This window comes from Balaenoptera acutorostrata, chromosome 20 (assembly GCF_949987535.1).
Source record: "Balaenoptera acutorostrata chromosome 20, mBalAcu1.1, whole genome shotgun sequence".
Taxonomy (NCBI): domain Eukaryota; kingdom Metazoa; phylum Chordata; class Mammalia; order Artiodactyla; family Balaenopteridae; genus Balaenoptera; species Balaenoptera acutorostrata.
In genome coordinates, this window is record NC_080083.1 from 15,865,654 (window position 1) to 15,884,034 (window position 18,381).

The 18,381-nt window shown below is 61.0% G+C and overlaps 1 protein-coding gene across 4 annotated transcripts; it reads left to right on the forward strand.

Annotated features, from left to right (window-relative positions):
* The first annotated feature begins 2,315 nt into the window (after window positions 1-2,315).
* On the forward strand, window positions 2,316-18,007 carry GIT1 (GIT ArfGAP 1). 4 transcript variants are annotated; one of them, XM_057536368.1, is made up of 21 exons: window positions 2,316-2,629; window positions 8,143-8,276; window positions 8,698-8,810; window positions 8,932-9,037; window positions 9,567-9,784; window positions 9,870-9,964; window positions 10,301-10,343; window positions 10,977-11,081; window positions 12,670-12,718; window positions 13,177-13,249; window positions 13,829-13,926; window positions 14,329-14,440; window positions 14,569-14,702; window positions 14,811-14,963; window positions 15,073-15,303; window positions 15,394-15,447; window positions 15,634-15,720; window positions 15,854-15,927; window positions 16,033-16,215; window positions 16,349-16,412; window positions 16,602-18,007. In XM_057536368.1, the coding sequence occupies exons 1-21, from the start codon at window positions 2,578-2,580 to the stop codon at window positions 16,812-16,814; spliced, it is 2,391 nt and encodes a 796-aa protein (XP_057392351.1). In that variant the 5' UTR covers window positions 2,316-2,577; the 3' UTR covers window positions 16,815-18,007. The 4 variants fall into 4 exon arrangements, with proteins under 4 accessions (XP_057392351.1, XP_057392353.1, XP_057392354.1 ...); XM_057536370.1 differs by lacking the exon at window positions 10,977-11,081 and adding an exon at window positions 12,453-12,479; XM_057536369.1 differs by lacking the exon at window positions 2,316-2,629 and adding an exon at window positions 4,571-4,757.
* Window positions 18,008-18,381: the final 374 nt, after the last annotated feature.

Genomic DNA, 18,381 nt, shown 5'->3' on the forward strand with positions numbered 1-18,381 from the left:
GGTCTTCTGTCCTACCTCCTCCACACCCTGCAGTGCCAGGCCCCGGCGGGAAAGGATGAGGGAGGAGTGGACCGCCTCGCCCCTTTCTCTAGGCTGGGAGGATCCAGCTGGCGTCTCCCGCAGCCAGAGACCGCTGCCCACCTCCACCACGAGGGGTCAGCAGAGTGTCGTGGCTGCTGCCAGAGTTGGGGAGGGGGCTGGAGCGGGGAAGGGACGGCTAGGAGTGGCCGGGAGAATGCCTGTACATTTCCTCATTAAATTGTTTTTAGAGTCTTTTTGCGATTCCTCTTTAACTGTCCTGCTTCCTGAGGTGGCGAAGTCTCCAAAGGGAAATTCTGAAACCCTTTTATCCCTAGCCCCAGGCCCAGAAGCTCGTCTGTGGCGGGGCTGGGGGCTTCGGGAACAAAGTTTGGAGAGTGGATCCGTGCTTCGGCCACTCCCAGGTAGTCCCAGGGCCAACCAGGAGATGGGGCTAGCGGGGTGGGGGGAACGGGGTGACTTAACCTTCCTCCCCTGAAAAGGCTTGGAGCTTAAGGAGGCGGGGAGCTCAGCCTGGATTTGGGGGGGGGGGCCTATCCTCTGGGCAGCCGGAGTTTCTCTTTTTGCCAAGCGGCCCTGGACTCTAAACCCAGGTCGCTTTTCCTCCGGCCTGCGCGCTCCAGCTGCCACGTGCTCGAGACGCGCCCACACAGCAGAGAAACAAAGACAGCCAAGCAATGGGGCTGCCAGCAGCCGCCTCGACTTCTAATAAATGAAATTCCATAGCTGGGGGTCGATCTGGGGTGAGCGGGCGGCCACAGTTCGTGGGCTATGCGCCCGGTAAGAGCGGCCAGGCCGCTCCTCCCATCGCCAGGGATGGGGCCACGAAGCCCACGGACGGGCTCCTCGGTGGAGTGCAGCACAGGGCGGCAGGTGGTGTCCTCCCTCCCCCCGCCCCCCCCCCCCCCCGCGAGGTATCTTTGCTCGCAGAAACCCTGCCAGATGAGCTGCTGGCTATGGGGGGAGGGGATGCCTGCAAGAAGATTTTTTTTTAAGGTGTGATTATAAATATACCTCGTGGATCGCAATCTCAAACAAACTTGTCAATCTGGGCTGCAGCGAAAGGCGATGGAGGCAGCTTTGCATATATTTCGGGTGGTGTGACTCATGAACATTACTTGTCTCCCCCAGGGAAGCAGCCTGCCACCCACAAGTCACTGCTGCTCTGGAACCGCTGGGTTAAAATCAACCAACTCCCGCACCCCTGCCCAAGGACTCCCTTCCTGCTCCCTTGTTACACAGCAGGACTACATGCCGCTGGGGAACCCTCCCCTAATCTGGGGAACCGTCCCTTAATCGTGTCACCACTGACCTGGCCCTTGGGCCTGGGCCTGGGCACCCCTGCCCTCTCCCCACAAACAGAGTTCTGGCCTTTTGCTGCTGCAGGGATGGGGGTTGGGTGCACGTGGGGCACACGTGTATGGGGGAGCATGGTCAGTCCAGGGGTGCACGCACGTGCGGCCTGCGCCTTCTCTCCCTGTCCACCCGCCCCCCCCACCTCCAGTGAGTCTCAGTGTGAAGTCCAGGAAGAAAGGCCACCACAAAAAAGGTCCCTATATGTTATATGCACACGCCCTGGACACACACACCCCTGGTGGCTTAGAAACACCGTTGACATATACAAGACCGATGCGAAGTGGATATTACTGCACACAGGCACAGTGGTCACTCCTCAGGAGGTCTTCAAAAAAAATTGCCCAGATTCTTTCCTCTCTGGACGAAAGCATGGAGGAGGAATAGATGTCTTTTTAGCCCGGTGGCAGGGGATACACTGCATGACCTCTGGCACCTGGGCGCCCACATTGCTGGCGGTGTGCGCAGTCAGCAAGAGTGTGACCACACATACACCTGGACACACAGAGGCGGACTCATGGGGGACCAGGATGCACAACTCACCCCAAACAGAGACAGGTACCCTGAACCACAGCCCCTTGATGAGGAAGGGGAGCCCGGGCCTCCAGCTCCTTACTCTCTTCTCTGATCCCCAGGGTTCACTGTCCCCGGAAATTAAGGGGATGGGGCTGTGAGGCAAACTCACACCGTCTGGGGACAGGGGTACACCAGAGCTGAGGCCTGGGCCGTAGGAGGCACTGCCGGCTCTGGCCTGGCGGCGGCCGTGGCCCCTTTAAACGCCCCCGCCCCTTCCCGCCCGCGCTCTCGGCTTCCTTTCTCCGGGAGGCGCGGCAGGCAGGGCCTGGCGGCGGGGCGGGTGTGCAGTCTGCCCCTCCCCCGGTGGGCCGGGCCTGCGCTGCTTCCTGCAGGAGCGGCCGGGAGCCGCGCAGGGGGCGGAGAGAGCGAGCGGCGAGCGGCGGTGGGGCGGCGCGGGGCGGTGCGGGGCGGAGGGCGCCCGAGGGCGAGCGGGCGGGCGGGCACGGCGGGTTCCGGGCCAGCCCCGGGGGCGGACGGTTGGCCGGGCTCGCGGAGCCTAGCCGAGGCCTTGCCGGAGCTGGGCCGGGCTGCAGGGGCCGTCGCCGCCCGGGCCCGCCGCCCGCGCCCCCCACGCTGGCCCAGAGGGCTGCGGCCGCGTCGCCGCTGAGGATGTCCCGGAAGGGGCCGCGAGCGGAGGTGTGTGCGGACTGCAGCGCCCCGGGTAAGCGGGTCCGGGTCGGGGGCGGGACCGCTCACCGAGGCGCCGCCGGGCGGGCGCCGGGGCCTGGCGGGAGCGCCTTGCGGGGCCGGAGGGTGGGGCGGGGCCGGGCCGGGGGCTGCGGCCTCCGGCCTCCGGTCTCGGCCCCCGCCTGGGCCACTGCGGAGCCGCGTCCTTGGCGGGAGGGACGCCTGGGGGGCCGCTGTTTCCTCGCGTCCGTGGACCGGCGAGGAAGGACATTCCCAGCGCCGCCTCCCACCCCTCAGTATGAGGGAGGAGGGCAGCTGGCTGCCCCCGCTTCCATCTCAGTATCCAAACGGAAGCGCCAGCCTGGGGTGGCAGGAGGGCTGTGGCAGAGGCCGGCCGGGTTTAGGAGGTGGGGGCGAGTGTGGTTTTGTGTCATCTCAGTGCCACCCCCGCGTCTTGCACCTGCTGCTCGCATGGTCTGCGCGCCCGCTGGGGTGGCGGAGGGCAAGGGGCAGGGAGCTGGGCAGATGGGCCAGGGGGGCCTGGGTACTGTTTCCTCGGGATCAGATGAGGGGGTGGCTACTCCTAGGAATCCCTGCCCCGGGTTCCCAAGGCTCCTCGCAGGGCCTGGTGTTCAGGGCCACCGCGAGCCTGGGCATCTTCCCTTGAGGCGTCCCCAGGCCTGGTGACTGGGAGCAACGAGACAGCTTTTACTGGGTTCCAGTAAGGCCTACTTGGAAGGTGGACTTGGCGTTACCCCAGTCTGGGCATAGACCCCTCCCCATCCCCTAGCCCAGTTTGGCCAGAAATGGGTAGGGAGCAGTGCCGAGGGGTGCCTAGATTCCTGGGATCCACCTGGCTTCCTGGCCTGCCTCCTGGCTGTATTTACCATGGTGTTTCCCTTCTCCTTCCCAGCAGAGTCAGGTCCAGGCTGATGTGAACCCCCCCTGACCTACTGAGGGAGTGAGGATCAGTGACCCAGAGAGGCTGCTCCCTTCTGATGCGGGAGGACACTGCCAGTGATGGGGCTCAGCAGCTGGCCTGGGGAAAGGAAAGCCCTGGCCCTTGACCGTCTTCTTTTTAGAAAAGGCGCCATCTCCCTGGGAGACCTCGGGGGAGGATGGGGTTGTCTGTGAACCTCTGGGCACAAAATAAGTGTGAGAGTGTGGGGTGCTGTTTTGTGGGCCCGTAACTTCCAGCCACCCTTTGGACAGGACCAGGACCCCAACAGGGAACTGTGGGTGCCTGGCAGAGGCACGATGGTCTGGGTGGTTTTGACCCTGAGGCCTCCTCTCAGGGCATGTCATGGTCTAGAGGACCTTGAAGAAACTTATGGGGGCGGCCGAAGGGAGGAGAGAAGGGGTGTCCTTACCCCTGATTAGTTAGAAACTCTCTCTTTACCCCAGCTGCAGGCAGGTCTGGGGATGGAAGGGCTAGGAGGAGAGCTTGCCTTCTGTATGTCTGTCCAAGGCTGTTCTGCACCTCTGCTGGGCAGACGTAGCAGTGGGGGGAGGGCAAGTAGGACTGGGAGGGGGTTGCTTAGCAGACACTTTATCAGGGAAGCCTGGATTTTGGTGTTGTCTTTGTTTCCAGCTTACTCTGTGACTCATGGCAAGACTTTCCTCACTCTGGGTCTCAGTTTCCTCAACTCTGAGGCAAAGAAGTTGGAGTAGAAATGGTTTTTGAGGACTGTTCCATCTCCAAGTCTGTGGTCCTGATTCTGGGCCAGGGGGACGCTGGGCAGCATTAGCAAGGCAGTTGTCCTTTCTCTGCTGCATTTGACTGTTTGGCTGGAAGCCTCTGGATGTCCAGTGGGCATGGGCAGGAGTGGTGTGTATCTGTTGGGTTGGGGTGCCCAGCTCCTACCCCCAGCCTTATCCCACAGAGCCATTTGTGCCCCCCTGGAATCTCCTTTTCCCCTGATCCAGAATACAGATCAGGAAGAGGCAGGTGGTGAGGTCAGGATGGTGAGGTGTGCGGGGTGCTGATGAAGTCTTGCTCATCCCCCCACCCCAGCACCTAGCATGGTGTCTGGCACCTCGCAGGCATTCTTCAAGTGTCTGGATGCTTCTCAGGACCCCAGCTGACTCTTTGGGGCTACCCCACACCCCGACCCTATGATGCATGGAGTGGCATTTTCAGTCTGGGACCTGTAGCAGCCCAGGTAAGAGGCTTGAGGGAAACCAGCAGTTTGGAGCCCAGGCCCAGAGCCACCTCCTTGGTGTGTGCTTCCTACCCAAAGTCGTAGGCTTCTCACTGTGATAGGAGCCCTGCAGTCCCAGCCCTAGGAGTGGGGTCGTGGCCTTTTTGTGGTTGGTTAATTTGCAGGGTCATGGAGGTGAAAGGTAAGATGCAGCCTGACCCCAAAGGGCCCTGTCCTCCCTCTGGTCGCAGGCCTGAGCACACGGGACAAGTGTGAGTATGCTGTGAGACGGCTGGGCATAGCATGGCCGCTCTGGCAGCTGGTGCCACCTCATTAGGCACCGTCTGTGTCCCTGCCTGCCTTGGGAATCCAGGAGAGGGCCAGGGGTCGGGGAACCCTGGAGAATGTGTTTCCTGCCCCTCCACTCACCCTGCCACACAGTCCTGGCTTCTCTCTCAAGGGCCTGCTCCTCACGCCACAGGCCTTCAGGCAGCCTTCCCGCTTTGGCAGCCCCAGGCACAGGCGTGAAGACCTCAAGATGCCCATCCTACAGGCACCTTGAGTGAGCAAGGCTGGCCACCAGCTAGGGACATTTGGGAACCTGCAGGCTCATTTGTCTTCATAATATAGATTGTGGGGCAGGGTGAGTGATGGGCTGCTTCTTTTACTGAGGTATAACTCATGTACAGCAAAGTGCCTCTTCCTTATTGTTCAGCCTGATAAGTTTTTACTTGTGTATATACTTGTGTAACCACAACTCTGATCAAGAGGTAGAGCATTCCTATTACTCTATAGGGCTTTCTTGTGTCAACGCCCCCCAAAGGCAACCGCCATTCTGACCTCTATCCCCATGGATTACTCTTGCCTGCTTTCAAGATGGTGGGCTTCTCCCTCTTGTCTAGTGAGGATCTGGTCCCTAGATCAGACGAGGCTGGCTCCGGGCCCCAGAGGTCACCAGTGGCCTTGGTTAGTGACATGTATTCACCTTAATAGAGGTCTCCATGGGGTTGGTGCTGGTTAACATTATCCCAGGACCCCTCCTGCCACTTGCTCACACATACCAGACGCCCCCCGCCCCATGACTGAGGCAGAAGCCCAGGGGGAAGGTTGGCAGGATACTGAGGAGGAGACCACATCCCCTAACCCTTATGCCCCCTATCCCTTCTGCCCTGAGTTTGGTCCTGGAAGCCTTTTTGGGGGCAAGGGTCCCTTAACCTTAAATTACAGTAGCCATTTGACTTTCAGAAACCCTTCCTGGCCCTTTGGCTTAGGAACTGGCCTAGGTGGGCCTTGGGGGCTCCTGCTTGGGTAGGCCCAGGCCCCTTGGGCATAGGGAGTAGGTAGTAAGGTGACCCATCTGTGTCATCCAGAACTGAGCTGGCACCAGTGTGCCCCAGACCAGGACAGTGTCCCCTGCCCACCCTTCCTATTTCAGGTCACCGTGGAAGAGAGGGAGAACCCCTCCCCCAGGCTGGGAGAGTGCGGAGCAGAGCCTTGGGCCCCTTTTCCCAGATCCTGGTCACTGCCTCATTCAGGGGCTCACCATGTCTGGTCTGGCCCTGGATATCTGGCCAGCCTTCCCAGGTCTGGCTTCTCCGGTAGGGCCATGGGCTTGGGGTGGAGGCCTTAGAGCTGCCCATTTATGATCCTGGCCTGGGCGGCTCCCTACTGACAGGAAACCCCACCATTTCAACAAGAGGAATTTAGGCTGCGTCATTTCCAGCTTCCTGCCTGGGCTGGCGGAGGTGGCTGGCAGGCAGACCCCTGACCCAGTGGTGTTTGGGAGTTGGGGGGAAGGAGCTTTCCATGCCTGGGGGCGGGGGGCCTCACCGTTTGGGTAAAGCCAACACTAAAGTTTGCTCTAGGGCTCCCCCTCTTGGCACAGATGGCAGGTCCCTTCCTCGTGGGCCCCTCAGCCTCCGAGGAAGGTGTATGGCGGGTACCTCCTGCATCCCTCTGCCCTGTTTTGGGGGGATCCCTAAAGAAGTCCAGACCCAAAGAACTGAGCCCTCCCCCTTTCACTTCCTGTTTCCATGCCATGGAGGGGACACTCACCACGGCAGAGCTCAGGCTGTATCCTGACTCGGTTTCCTCACAATTCTCTGGCGAACACTGGCAGAAGTCCTTGCAGGGAAGGGTCTGAGAATTGCCTTCTGGTTGGAGAGGCTCTCATTACCCCAAGCCTGTCCCCTCCCCTAGTGGGTGCCACTCTGGACAACGTGAGCACTAGGGGCGAGGCAGGGAGCCAGTCCCCACCCCCTCACCCCCCGCCAGGACAGGGCTTCCTGAGACAGGCCGGGGGCCTGGGCAGAGCCCAGTGTCCTGCGAGAGAGGCTCCCTGCCCCCACTCTCCAGTGGCACACAATGGCTGCTTTCTCCCCCGTGACCTTTCCGCAGCCTGAGCTGTACGCAGCTGTCTCCCCCTCTCCCAAGGGGCCTGGGATGGGTGGCATCTCCCCTGCCCTGGAGAAGGACCCCAGGAGTTCCCATCCTGCTCTGGTCCCCCTTCTTGCTTCTAAAGTTCACTTCTCCCCAAGGAGTGGAGAGTGGCTCCCATGGCCCTCGCCCACTTGGGGCTGCGACAGCAGCTGCTGTGGACATGGCATGGTCTCTGGCGTCTAAATGCCTGGGTTCACATCCCAGCAGTCCCACTCATTAGCTGTGTGGCTTTGAGTAAGCACCCTAACCTCTCTGAGAGGCTGCTTCCTCATTGGTAAAGCAGGGGTAGCATTTCCCACCTTGCCTGACAGTCATTAGAGGTACCATACTTATGGCACCCGACTGGTACACAGTGGGTACTCAGTCGGTGTTAGTTCCTTTGCTCCCTCCATCTCCCTTAAGAGGGGCTCCAGCTCACCCCATCACTGTTGGTGTCAGGAGACTCGGTCATGAAAAGGGCTCTTACCTGCCAGGATGAGGACAGAGGCGGGAGCCCCCAGAGGGGTGTGATGGGTCAGGCAGGTGAGCCATTGGTTCTAAAAGAAGCCTGAGTGTAGGAGAAATGTGGCACTGACCCGGACACAGGAGTGCCTAGAGATGTGTGGCATGCAGTCCCTGGGGACTCCTGCCTCCCTGGGGCAGGGCTAGGGTCTCAGCCTTGTTCCCTGGGGAAAGGCTGTGGAACTGGTCGCAGTGGCTGCAGGACAGGAAGCTGTGCCTGCCGAGTAGGCCCTGGGGACCACACCTCCCCAGAGGGGCAAAGACATGTAGGAAAGGGCTTGGCTCTGATGGGAGTCCCTCCCACCTCCAGAGCTCAGCGTCCTCATCGCTGGTCCAGCTCCCAGAGCCTTGGGGGACTGAGTGAGCAAATGTGCGTGGAGTTCTAAGCGTAGTGCGGGCCCAGGGCCGTGTTCAGGAGGCCTCGCCGGTGTCTGGCTGTGGCTGACCCTTCCCCCCACCCCGGCAGACCCCGGCTGGGCCTCCATCAGCAGGGGTGTGCTGGTGTGTGACGAGTGCTGCAGCGTGCACCGGAGCCTGGGACGCCACATCTCCATCGTCAAGCACCTTCGCCACAGCGCCTGGCCCCCCACTCTGCTGCAGGTAAGGGCTGTGCCGGGCAGTTCTTCCCCGCGGCGTGTGCTGAGCGCCAGCACGTTTCCCCCTGCACCCACATACACAGCTGTCTGGATCCCGCAGCTTCCGGGGGCAGCACCCACCCAGGGCGGAACCCAATCCTGACCCTCTCCACCCGGGCGCCGGCCCACGCGGAGAGGAAGCTTCCAGGACGGGAGTCACACAGACCTGGGCTCTCACCCCAGCTCTGCCACCTAGTAGCTCGGCCACATAGTGTCACCCTAAGTGCTAAGCAGGACCCACATCCTTGGCTGGGATGGCCTGACTGGGTAGGGGTGCAGCAGTGCCGGGCACACAGTAGGCCTGTTAGTACTGTGTCCAGCCTGGTGCTCGGAGGTGTTCCCCAGCGCGCAGTGGGCATTCTCACTCTGGCACTTCTTCCTTACAGATGGTGCACACACTCGCCAGCAACGGGGCCAACTCCATCTGGGAGCATTCCCTGCTGGACCCCGCGCAGGTGCAGAGCGGCCGGCGCAAAGCCAACCCCCAAGACAAAGTCCAGTGAGTCGGGCTCGAGGGCTGGTGGCTGAGGTTGTGCGCTCAGGGGCAGGAGCCTGGGCGGTGGCTGGGTGACTGGCCTCCCCCGCTCTGCTCCCCATTTCCTCCTGTGTGCCCCATGTAGCCCCATCAAGTCAGAGTTCATCAGAGCCAAGTACCAGATGCTGGCTTTTGTGCACAAGCTGCCCTGCCGGGACGACGACGGAGTCACCGCCAAGGACCTCAGCAAGGTTTGTGGGGCCCCACAGCGGAGGGCTGGGCCTCTCCTCTCCTCATCCACAGTGCCATCACCACGGAGCCCTAGGCCCCCAAGGCAGCCAGGTCAGGCAAGCATGGTGGGCACGGTGGAGGGACGAGATTGCGTGGTCAGGCCACTTGTGAATAAGGCCCCTCTGCTCCCAAGTGGACACACGAGGCTAAAATTCTTCAGCTGCCACCCGAAAGGCAGAAAACTCTGGGCAGTTTCTGAGCCTCCCAGAGCCTTGGTTTCCTCATCTGTAAAATGGGAAAGAAATAGCATCTACCACAGAGTTAACAGCTGTTATAAGCAGAGCACGCTGCACGTGGTAGGTGGTGACTGACTGCAGCTGTGATTAATGGACATGAACTCCTAGTGGGAAGCCCTCTGCCCCACCAACAACCTAACTTCAGCTGGGCCCCTTGGAGCTCGTAGGAGTCCCAGGCAGGCCTGGACTAGGTGCCGCTGGAGGTGGGAGGGGCCCCCCCACACCCGTTTGTGGCACACTGTGCTCCTCACAGCAACTCCACTCGAGCGTGCGGACGGGAAACCTGGAGACGTGTCTGCGCCTGCTGTCCCTGGGTGCCCAGGCCAACTTCTTCCACCCAGAGAAGGGCACCACACCGCTGCACGTGGCTGCCAAGGCAGGGCAGACGCTGCAGGCCGAGCTTCTCGTAGTGTACGGGGCTGACCCTGGCTCCCCTGATGTTAACGGCCGCACACCCATTGACTATGCCAGGTGAGGGTCTGCTGAAGGGTGAGGCTCGGGTGGGTGTGGGGAGCGGGCTGCGGCTGTAGGGCTGAGCCATGCCCCCTCCCCACAGGCAGGCGGGGCACCATGAGCTGGCGGAAAGGCTAGTCGAGTGCCAGTATGAGCTCACTGACCGGTTGGCCTTCTATCTCTGTGGACGCAAGCCGGGTGAGCAGAGTGTGGGGCGGGCTTGGCTGGGCCAGGCAGGTGGGACCCAGACACACCCCAGCAGCAGGTGCCATGGTGACAAAGCTGGCTGGGGAACAATGTTGCTAGGCAACTGGCTCCTGTGAAATTGCTGCAGGCTCTGGGCTGCAGCGTGTTGGGGTAGGGAGTGGGGGTGGGCGTAACTTCCAGCCAGTTCCCAGGGCTCTTGGGGGTGGCCTGCCCTCCTCCCTTCCCCTGTCATTTCTGGGTGCCAAGCCCTGCTTATGGCAGTGAGGTGGGCTCCCAGCTGCTAAGGCCACCCAGCACCAGTGACTTGGCATTTTTATTTTTATTCAGATCACAGGAATGGGCATTACATCATCCCACAGATGGCGGACAGGTGAGTGCCCACCTGATGCCCCTTCCCAGAGGTGGCTGGATGCCCTGTGGGTGCCTGACCCCCAGAGCTGCCCCCACCCCCGAACTCTTCAGCTTTAGGGGCCTGGGACCCCCGCCCCCACTCCCCTTCGGGGCCTGGAGGCACAAGCATATCGCAGTCCAGTCCTCACTCCCTAATGCTGGGCCCCAAGGCAGGTAAGAAATGTTGACTCAGCACACAGCCAGCACAGCCTAACCCCCATGGCTGTCAAGCACGTGGGGTTTGAGTACAAGAAACGGCCCCCCTAGGAGCAGCAGATCACTGAGTTCTGTTCCCAGTGGCACTGACCCCAGCTGTAAAATCTTTAGACAAATTTTTGCTCTTCAGTGAAAAGGTGGTGGGCCCCGGGAGTTTGACTAACTTTGGGATTCTGCCAGGCCTCTGTGGTGTGCTCAGAAATTGGGCAGGGGCTGCGGGCCCAAGGCCAGTAGAGGTGTTTCTGCCTCTTATCCAAGAGGCCCCAGGAGCCCAGGCTGGGTTGGGGACGCTCACCCAGCTCACAAGATGGATGCTAGCGCCACCTGGTGGCTGCCCGCGATGGCCAAGCTGTGCCTGCTGGCCTGGATCTGGAGAGGAGGCTCCCTTCCTCTCTAGAAGCCAGTGTGGCCAGATGGGGATGGTCAGACCTGGGCACCTCGGATCCCTGAACGCCCAGATCTTCTCTCTTCTGAGACCCCAAGACTCCCCGCTACTTTTCTGGTCTGATTTTGCCTGGTGTGTCTGCCTGCTTGCGTGTGTATTGTAAACGTGTTCTCAATGAAATGTTAACTGACCACCTTCCCAGTGCCAGCTGTTCTTGGCACTGGACCCAGAGGTAACTCAGGCGTGATCCCTACCCTTAAGGAGGTCACAGCCAAGAGGGGAGGCACCCTAGTCAGTTGTAGTCCATTGTGGGGAGTGCAGCAAGAGAGGCAAAGGCATAGACGTCAGAAATGCTGCGCCAGGAACTGCAGGCAGACTGTGTAGCTGAAGCATGTGAGAGGCAGGGAATCCCAGGAGCAAGACTGGAAGAGAGATGGGGCAAGAGAGTGGCTGGTCCTGAGCCCCGACAAGAGCTGAGACCACCCCAAGAGCAGAGAGGTTCCAACACGGATGTGTGGAGTCTGCTCTGCCACTTACTGGCTGTGTGGCTTCAGGCAGGCTCCTTAACCTCTCTGAGCCTTAGTTACTGCTCCTGGAAATAAGGGTGACTGTACCTATCTTTCTGGGCTTCTGAGAGGATTAGATAAGAGAGTGCATGCAAAGCATTTAGGGTTTTTATTTCGTTTATTTATTTTTTTGGCCTCACCGCGTGGCTTGCGGGATCTTAGTTCCCCAACCTGGGCCCCCGGCAGTGAAAGCACCGAGTCCTAACCACTGGACCGCCAGGGAATTCCCTAGCATTTTTTTTTTTTTCCACACACACACACACTGTATTTTATTTTTACAAGAGATAAATAGACTGACACCAAGCATTGTACATGGATGACCACAACAAAAGCAACAATGATTGCAGTTACCAAACATGAAACACACTCATACTGTGTCATAATATTGACATTCAGTCCAGTAATCCTCCACTGTAACAGCTCCTTTATTTACTTCCTAGCATATTTTTAAGTGAGCTTTTTGTTGAAGTGTTCCATACATAACCCGTTACTATTGAAAAGTTCCTAAGGCCAGGGGTAGCGCAGCCAGATGTGTCAAGAATACTTTGGCTTCTGGGTGAATAAAGGGTTGCAGGGGCAAGACTGGAAGTGGGAAGATGGATGAAGAAATGTTGCAAAAGACCAGGCAGGAGGATGGAATGGCAGAACCTGGGGAAAGTCTGGCTAGGGCTTGAGGGTGAGGGAGGTTGCAGGTGACTCCCAGGAGCTGCCGCTGGTGCTGGGCAAGTGGGTCACTGAGAGGAGGAGCGAGCCGGCCGAGGAGCGGGCTGGGGGGAAGATGAGTTGGGTTTGGTACACTTTGGGTCTGGCATGTGCATGGAGATGGGTCTGAGCTTGACGTGGGAAGGCGTTTGCTGCCCTGCTCCTGGGTAATTGCTGCCTCTGTCCTGTTCTTCCCTCTGCTGCCTTCCTCTGGACTTAGATCGCGGCAAAAGTGCATGTCTCAGAGGTATATGGTGCCTGCTCGGGAACAGGCTCTGGAGGTTGGGTGGGGCAGGGAGGCACTTGGTGTGCAGCACCTGGGGTGTCATCTCCCTGGGATCCCTGCATGTTTGGGAGGTCACTGGCAGGGGCCTGGCCACCGCTCATGTCTGGCCTCTCCCCTCTTCCCCATTCCCCTCTCCCTCCGTCATCCACAGCTTAGACCTGTCCGAGTTGGCCAAAGCTGCCAAGAAGAAGCTGCAGGCGGTGAGTCTACTCAGACAGGCCCCTAAGGCTTGGAGCTGCCCTCCATCTCTGACCCGCCTCCGTCCCTGCGATGGCGCCCCCTTTCTCTGACCTGGTGCCCTTTTCCAAGTCTTGGACCTGCCCCTCACTCTACTCTCCTCAGTCACCTGTCCTCCACCTCCACACCCCTCGCCTTTGACCCTGGCTCTGCCCTCCTAAGGCTCCCAGGGCGCGTGGCGCATCTCTAGCTGCCTGGGCACTAACCAGTCTGCTCTGGTCTCCCTCTGCCTCTCCCACCTCGGAGCTTGGCAGACAGACCCCTACCCCAGTTGCCAGTTCTGAGACTGGGGGGAGGGCTGGGCGGCACAGGGGACACACAAGTCGTTTTCGACATCTTATAAGATCCCGGTGAGCTGGCTTGGTTGGCACTGGGGGGCCAGTTGATCTGACAAAGCCTGGGTCCCCGTCTCCGCCTCCAGCTCAGCAACCGGCTTTTTGAGGAACTTGCCATGGACGTGTATGACGAGGTGGATCGAAGAGAAAATGACGCTGGTGAGCCGGGAGGGGATCAAAGCCTTGGGCGGAGGGAACAGAGCACCTGCCTGCTGGGGAGGGGCTGGGACCTGGTGTGGCTCTGGGGTCCTTTTACTGGGACTAGGAAGAGGTACCGGGGGCTGGTCTGCTCGGCAGGACTGCACGTAAGCCCTGGCCAGCTGTGAGCCCAGCCAGGCAGGCAGAGCACGCTGAGCTGGAGGCCGCCGGCCTGCTCCTCCCCCCAGCCCCCTGGACTGGGGTTCCTCTGCTCTGGCTGCCTCCCACTTTGGCTCTCTCCCCAGCCCCACTCCGCCCCCTACATCCCTTCTTCCTGGCCACAGCCAGATTCCAGCCCAAACTCCCGGTTGGGGCTGGCGGGAGGGAGTCGCCTCTTTCTGTTTGTCAGTCCCCAACCAGCCTCGCCCGGCCTCGCTCTGACCCAGCCTTACTTCCCCTGTCTAAAGACCACCCCTTTCTTGAACACCAACACTCGGTGGGCATGGGGAGGAGCTCGGAAGGCTGTGCTCCTTGCTTTCCCACCTCCACCCCGTGGGCCTGGTCCCCTCGGACCATCCGCTCCCTGCCCCTCCCCCCCAGTGTGGCTGGCGACCCAAAACCACAGCACCCTGGTGACGGAGCGCAGTGCCGTACCCTTCCTGCCCGTTAACCCTGAATACTCAGCCACGCGGAATCAGGTGAGTGGGCTGGACGGGGGTGGGGGGGGGGCCTGGGGCGATGAGCTCCCCTCCTGGGGTCACCAGCTCCGTGGGTCCTGCCCTTCCTGGCAGGCTGCTGTCCGGGCCGAGCCTTCCCCACTCCTGGCCCCGCTGGCTCTGGGATCTGGGGAGGGGAGGAGGCTGCTTTTTGGAGCACTTAGTGAGCAGCCCCTGGGGGGGTTCCAGCCTCTTCCTGAGAGCTCCCCTAGGCACCCCAAATGTGTGTCATTCCCCACCCCCTGCCCTGGCCTGGCCAGCTGGGCTGGCACGTTTTAGCTGTGGTTAAGTCAACTGTCGGGACAGCCTGGCTGCTTTGTCCCCATCCCCGTGTGTCAGCCGTAAGGGCCTCCTCACGCCAGCCCGGCCCTTTCTGCCTCCCAGGGGCGACAGAAGTTGGCCCGCTTTAATGCCCGAGAGTTTGCCACCTTGATCATCGACATTCTCAGTGAGGCCAAGCGGAGACAGCAGGGCAAGAGCCTGAGCAGCCCCACAGGTGGGAAGGGTGTGGATGGGGGCGTGGTGGTGGGCACTGTTCCAGGATATTCTCTCTCATGGCTCCCTTCTGGGGGTGGCATGACAGATGGGCCGTGTGAGCCCTGAGTGACAGGCCTGTGCCCTCAGACAACCTCGAGCTGTCTGTGCGGAGCCAGAGTGACCTGGACGACCAGCACGACTACGACAGCGTGGCCTCGGACGAGGACACAGACCAGGAACCCCTGCGCAGCGCCGGTGCCACCCGGAACAACCGTGCTCGGGTCTGAGCGCTGCCCCTCCCCACACCTCCACCAAGGCCCTGCTCCATCCTCTCGTAGCTCGGGGCCTCGGGGACAAGGGGGCTGACTGTCTCACGTCTCCTTCTGCAGAGCATGGACTCCTCAGACCTGTCGGACGGGGCCGTGACACTGCAGGAGTACCTGGAGCTCAAGAAGGCCCTGGCCGCCTCCGAGGCAAAGGTGCAGCAGCTCATGAAAGTCAACAGCAGCTTGAGTGATGAGCTCCGGAGGCTGCAGCGGGAGGTGAGGATGGGGGCCTGCCAGGGCCCCAGTGCGGGGAGGAGTTACCCCCTCCTGGAGGTGGTGGTGCTGCCTGGACCCTCCGGAGTGTCTTGACGCCACTCTCTCTCAGATCCACAAGCTGCAGACCGAGAACTTGCAGATCCGGCAGCCGCCGGGGCCAGTGCCCACAGCCCCTCTCCCCAGCGAACGAGCGGAGCACGCGCCCATGGGGCCTGGCGGGAGCACCCACCGCAGGGACCGCCAGGCCTTCTCCATGTATGAACCGGGCTCTGCCCTGAAGCCCTTTGGAGGCCCACCTGGGGATGAACTCACCACCCGGCTCCAGCCTTTCCACAGCACCGTGAGCTGCCTACGGGCCTCGGGGTGGGGGGTGGAGACAGGGTTGGGACCACTGCAGGGCCCTCCATGACGCCCACTGTGCCACCCCCAGGAGCTGGAGGATGACGCCATCTATTCAGTGCACGTCCCTGCTGGCCTTTACCGGGTAAGCAGGGCCTGGGGGAGGTGGGTCCGTTCCCGCAAATAGGTTGTGAGCCCCAGCGGGTGCCAGGCTCTATGCTGGACGCTGGGCACAGGGATGGCTAGACACACATGGTCCCAGCCTCACTGCAGGGAAGCCGCAAGGTGGGTGGTGGGGAGGAGACTGACTCCAGCCCCGCCTGGGTTTCAGGTCCGGAAGGGGGTGTCGGCCTCAGCTGTGCCCTTCACTCCCTCCTCCCCACTGCTGTCGTGCTCCCAGGAAGGAAGCCGCCACACGGTAATGTGCATCCCCAGGGCCCGAGGGATGGGCTGAATGAGATGTGTGCTTGGGAGGTGATGGGGGGGGGGGAGCGGGTGCGGTGTCTGTGAACGTGCACCTTACCTGCCACCCCTTCCCTGTACCCCTCCAGAGCAAGCTTTCCCGCCATGGCAGTGGCGCAGACAGTGACTATGAGAACACGCAAAGTGGGGACCCACTGCTGGGGTGAGGCCCCTGGGGGAGGGGGGTGAGTGGCCCCTGAGTGTCTGTCACGGTGTAGGCAAGCGGCCTCACGGTTGGAATGCCTCCCTCTCTCCTCTCTAACCCCAGCCTGGAAGGGAAGAGGTTTCTAGAGCTGGGCAAGGAAGAGGACTTCCACCCGGAGTTGGAAAGCCTGGATGGAGACCTCGACCCTGGGCTTCCCAGCACAGAGGACGTCATCCTGAAGACGGAGCAGGTCACCAAGAACATTCAGGAATTATTGCGGGCTGCCCAGGAATTCAAGCATGACAGGTATGGAGGTGGGCAGAGGCTCATATGGGCTTCTGGGGTGTTGCAGATGGCAAGAGAGGGACCAGTGTTCCACTGTCCCTGGGAACCTTCCCTGAGAGCCCTCCTCCTAATTTACCCTCCCTTCTCCCCATAGCTTTGTGCCCTGCTCAGAAAAGATCCATTTGGCTGTGACTGAGATGGCCTCTCTCTTCCCAAAGGTACAGGGGCCAGAGAGGGGAGCAGGACTGGGCGGCGCCTCAGGGTGGGGCAGGGCCTCAGGGCGGGGCAGGTGTAGAGAATCTGACGACTGCCTGAGTGGAGACATGGACACACTGGGCCATACCATAGCTCGTGGTTTGAAATCCAAGGCCCAACTAACTACCTCCGCCCGCCCTCCCTCCCTCCAGAGGCCAGCCCTGGAGCCAGTGCGCAGCTCCCTGCGGTTGCTCAACGCCAGCGCCTACCGGCTGCAGAGCGAGTGCCGGAAGACAGTGCCCCCGGAGCCTGGCGCCCCTGTGGACTTCCAGCTGCTGACTCAGCAGGTGATCCAGTGCGCCTACGACATCGCCAAGGCTGCCAAGCAGCTGGTCACCATCACCACCCGAGAGAAGAAGCAGTGACCACTCTCCCTGCACCCTCACCCGCACCCTGGGACCTCACTGGCCATGGGAGCTGGGCCACTCCAGATACTAATCCCCACCCCAACAGAGCCGCTGGCACAAGTGCCCTTAGTGCTGCCACTCTCACCTGGCAGCCAGGTGCCCTGGTGCCCGTCCCCCTTGAGCCCCCAAGGATGGGGAGATGAGGTGGCAGGAGCTTCTGTCCCCTACATTCCATGCACCTCTCCCTGTACATAGCATCCCCTCCCCCTCTAGTGTGCCGGGGCCTGCAAGGCGTCACTCCCAGCCCCTTGCCCTCTGGGGCACCCTCAGCAAAGGGTTGGGTGGGGACACTCCAAATGGGGTGGTTCCCTTACATGCACCCCACCCCCATGAGCCAGTCCAGCCCTATTGGGGGCTGAGCGGGGGCATCCCCCCTTGTACATAATACCTGTGGATGTCCCCACCCTGTAGCCACCAGCCCCCTGCTGCTCTCCTTCAATGCCAAACGGCCCCAGCCTAGGGCACAGGCCCCAACCTGTGTTCCTGGGGTCCCCAGCAGCAAACACTGGAAAAGTCTTTTTTCTCTCTCTCTCCTCTCTCCCACCCCTTAATTTTAACGTTGTGGCAACTGAGTGTCCCTGCGTGCCTGCGTGTGAGTGTGCGGGGCGGCAGTGCCGTTCCGGAGGCCTGGCCCATCGGGAGTTTTGTGAGGGGTGAGGGGACCAGAGCAGTGGGACCCGTGTTGGGCGTTGGCCCCTCTCCCCCATCCTGGGGCCAGGGACTGCCGGGGTAACCAGCTGGGGTCCTGCCCTCTGCCTCCCCTCATTGTTCCCCCCACTCATACCCTTTCTCTATGAACGTAAAAGGAAAACCACTTGGCTCCATCTCTCTTCCCCTCCCTTGTGGAGGGGGATTGTGCTGGCTGGGGCAGAGAACTGAGCACCTGAGCCTGGGGCTGGCTCCCCGGGGTCCCTGACTCAGCTGAGAGCCCCCTCCCTGTAACCTCTGAGAAGCCAGTGCCTGCGGTGTCTGGGTCCCTGGAGCCTGGGCTGCAGCCTGGGAAGGCTGAGAGGCAGATGGCAGCGCCCACCAGCTCCTCTCCCCGTCCCACCTCTGTCCCAGGGGCCAGGCTCTACCTGTGTGGTGGTGGTGGGCTGACTGTCAAGATGTGTGTCATGTACATTTGTATCAAAAATAAATAAATGACCATGTGCCCTTTCTGATGCTTAGGGAACTGTGGGAGGGATTGGGGAGGTGGCAGACCTGAAACGGAGAAAGACCAACCTGGCAAAAGTAGGAAGCAAGTGAAGACCACGACTCTTCCAGCCCCTGTACTTGAGGGAAGGGAAGCCCCTGTCATCTCTTAGAGGAGTCCTGGAAATAACAATGTTTCAGTAAATACCACCACCATCCCCACCACCTGCTCACCCCTGGTGGTGGGAGGGGTCTATCACGCTACTAAACCCCAGTGTCTGAGGCCAGGTGGGCAAGAGGAGACAGGCCAGCACGTGCCCAACTTGATACTGTAAACCCCCTACCTCAGACGCGACCTAAATGGCCTAGGACAGTGCCCTGGGTGGGAGTC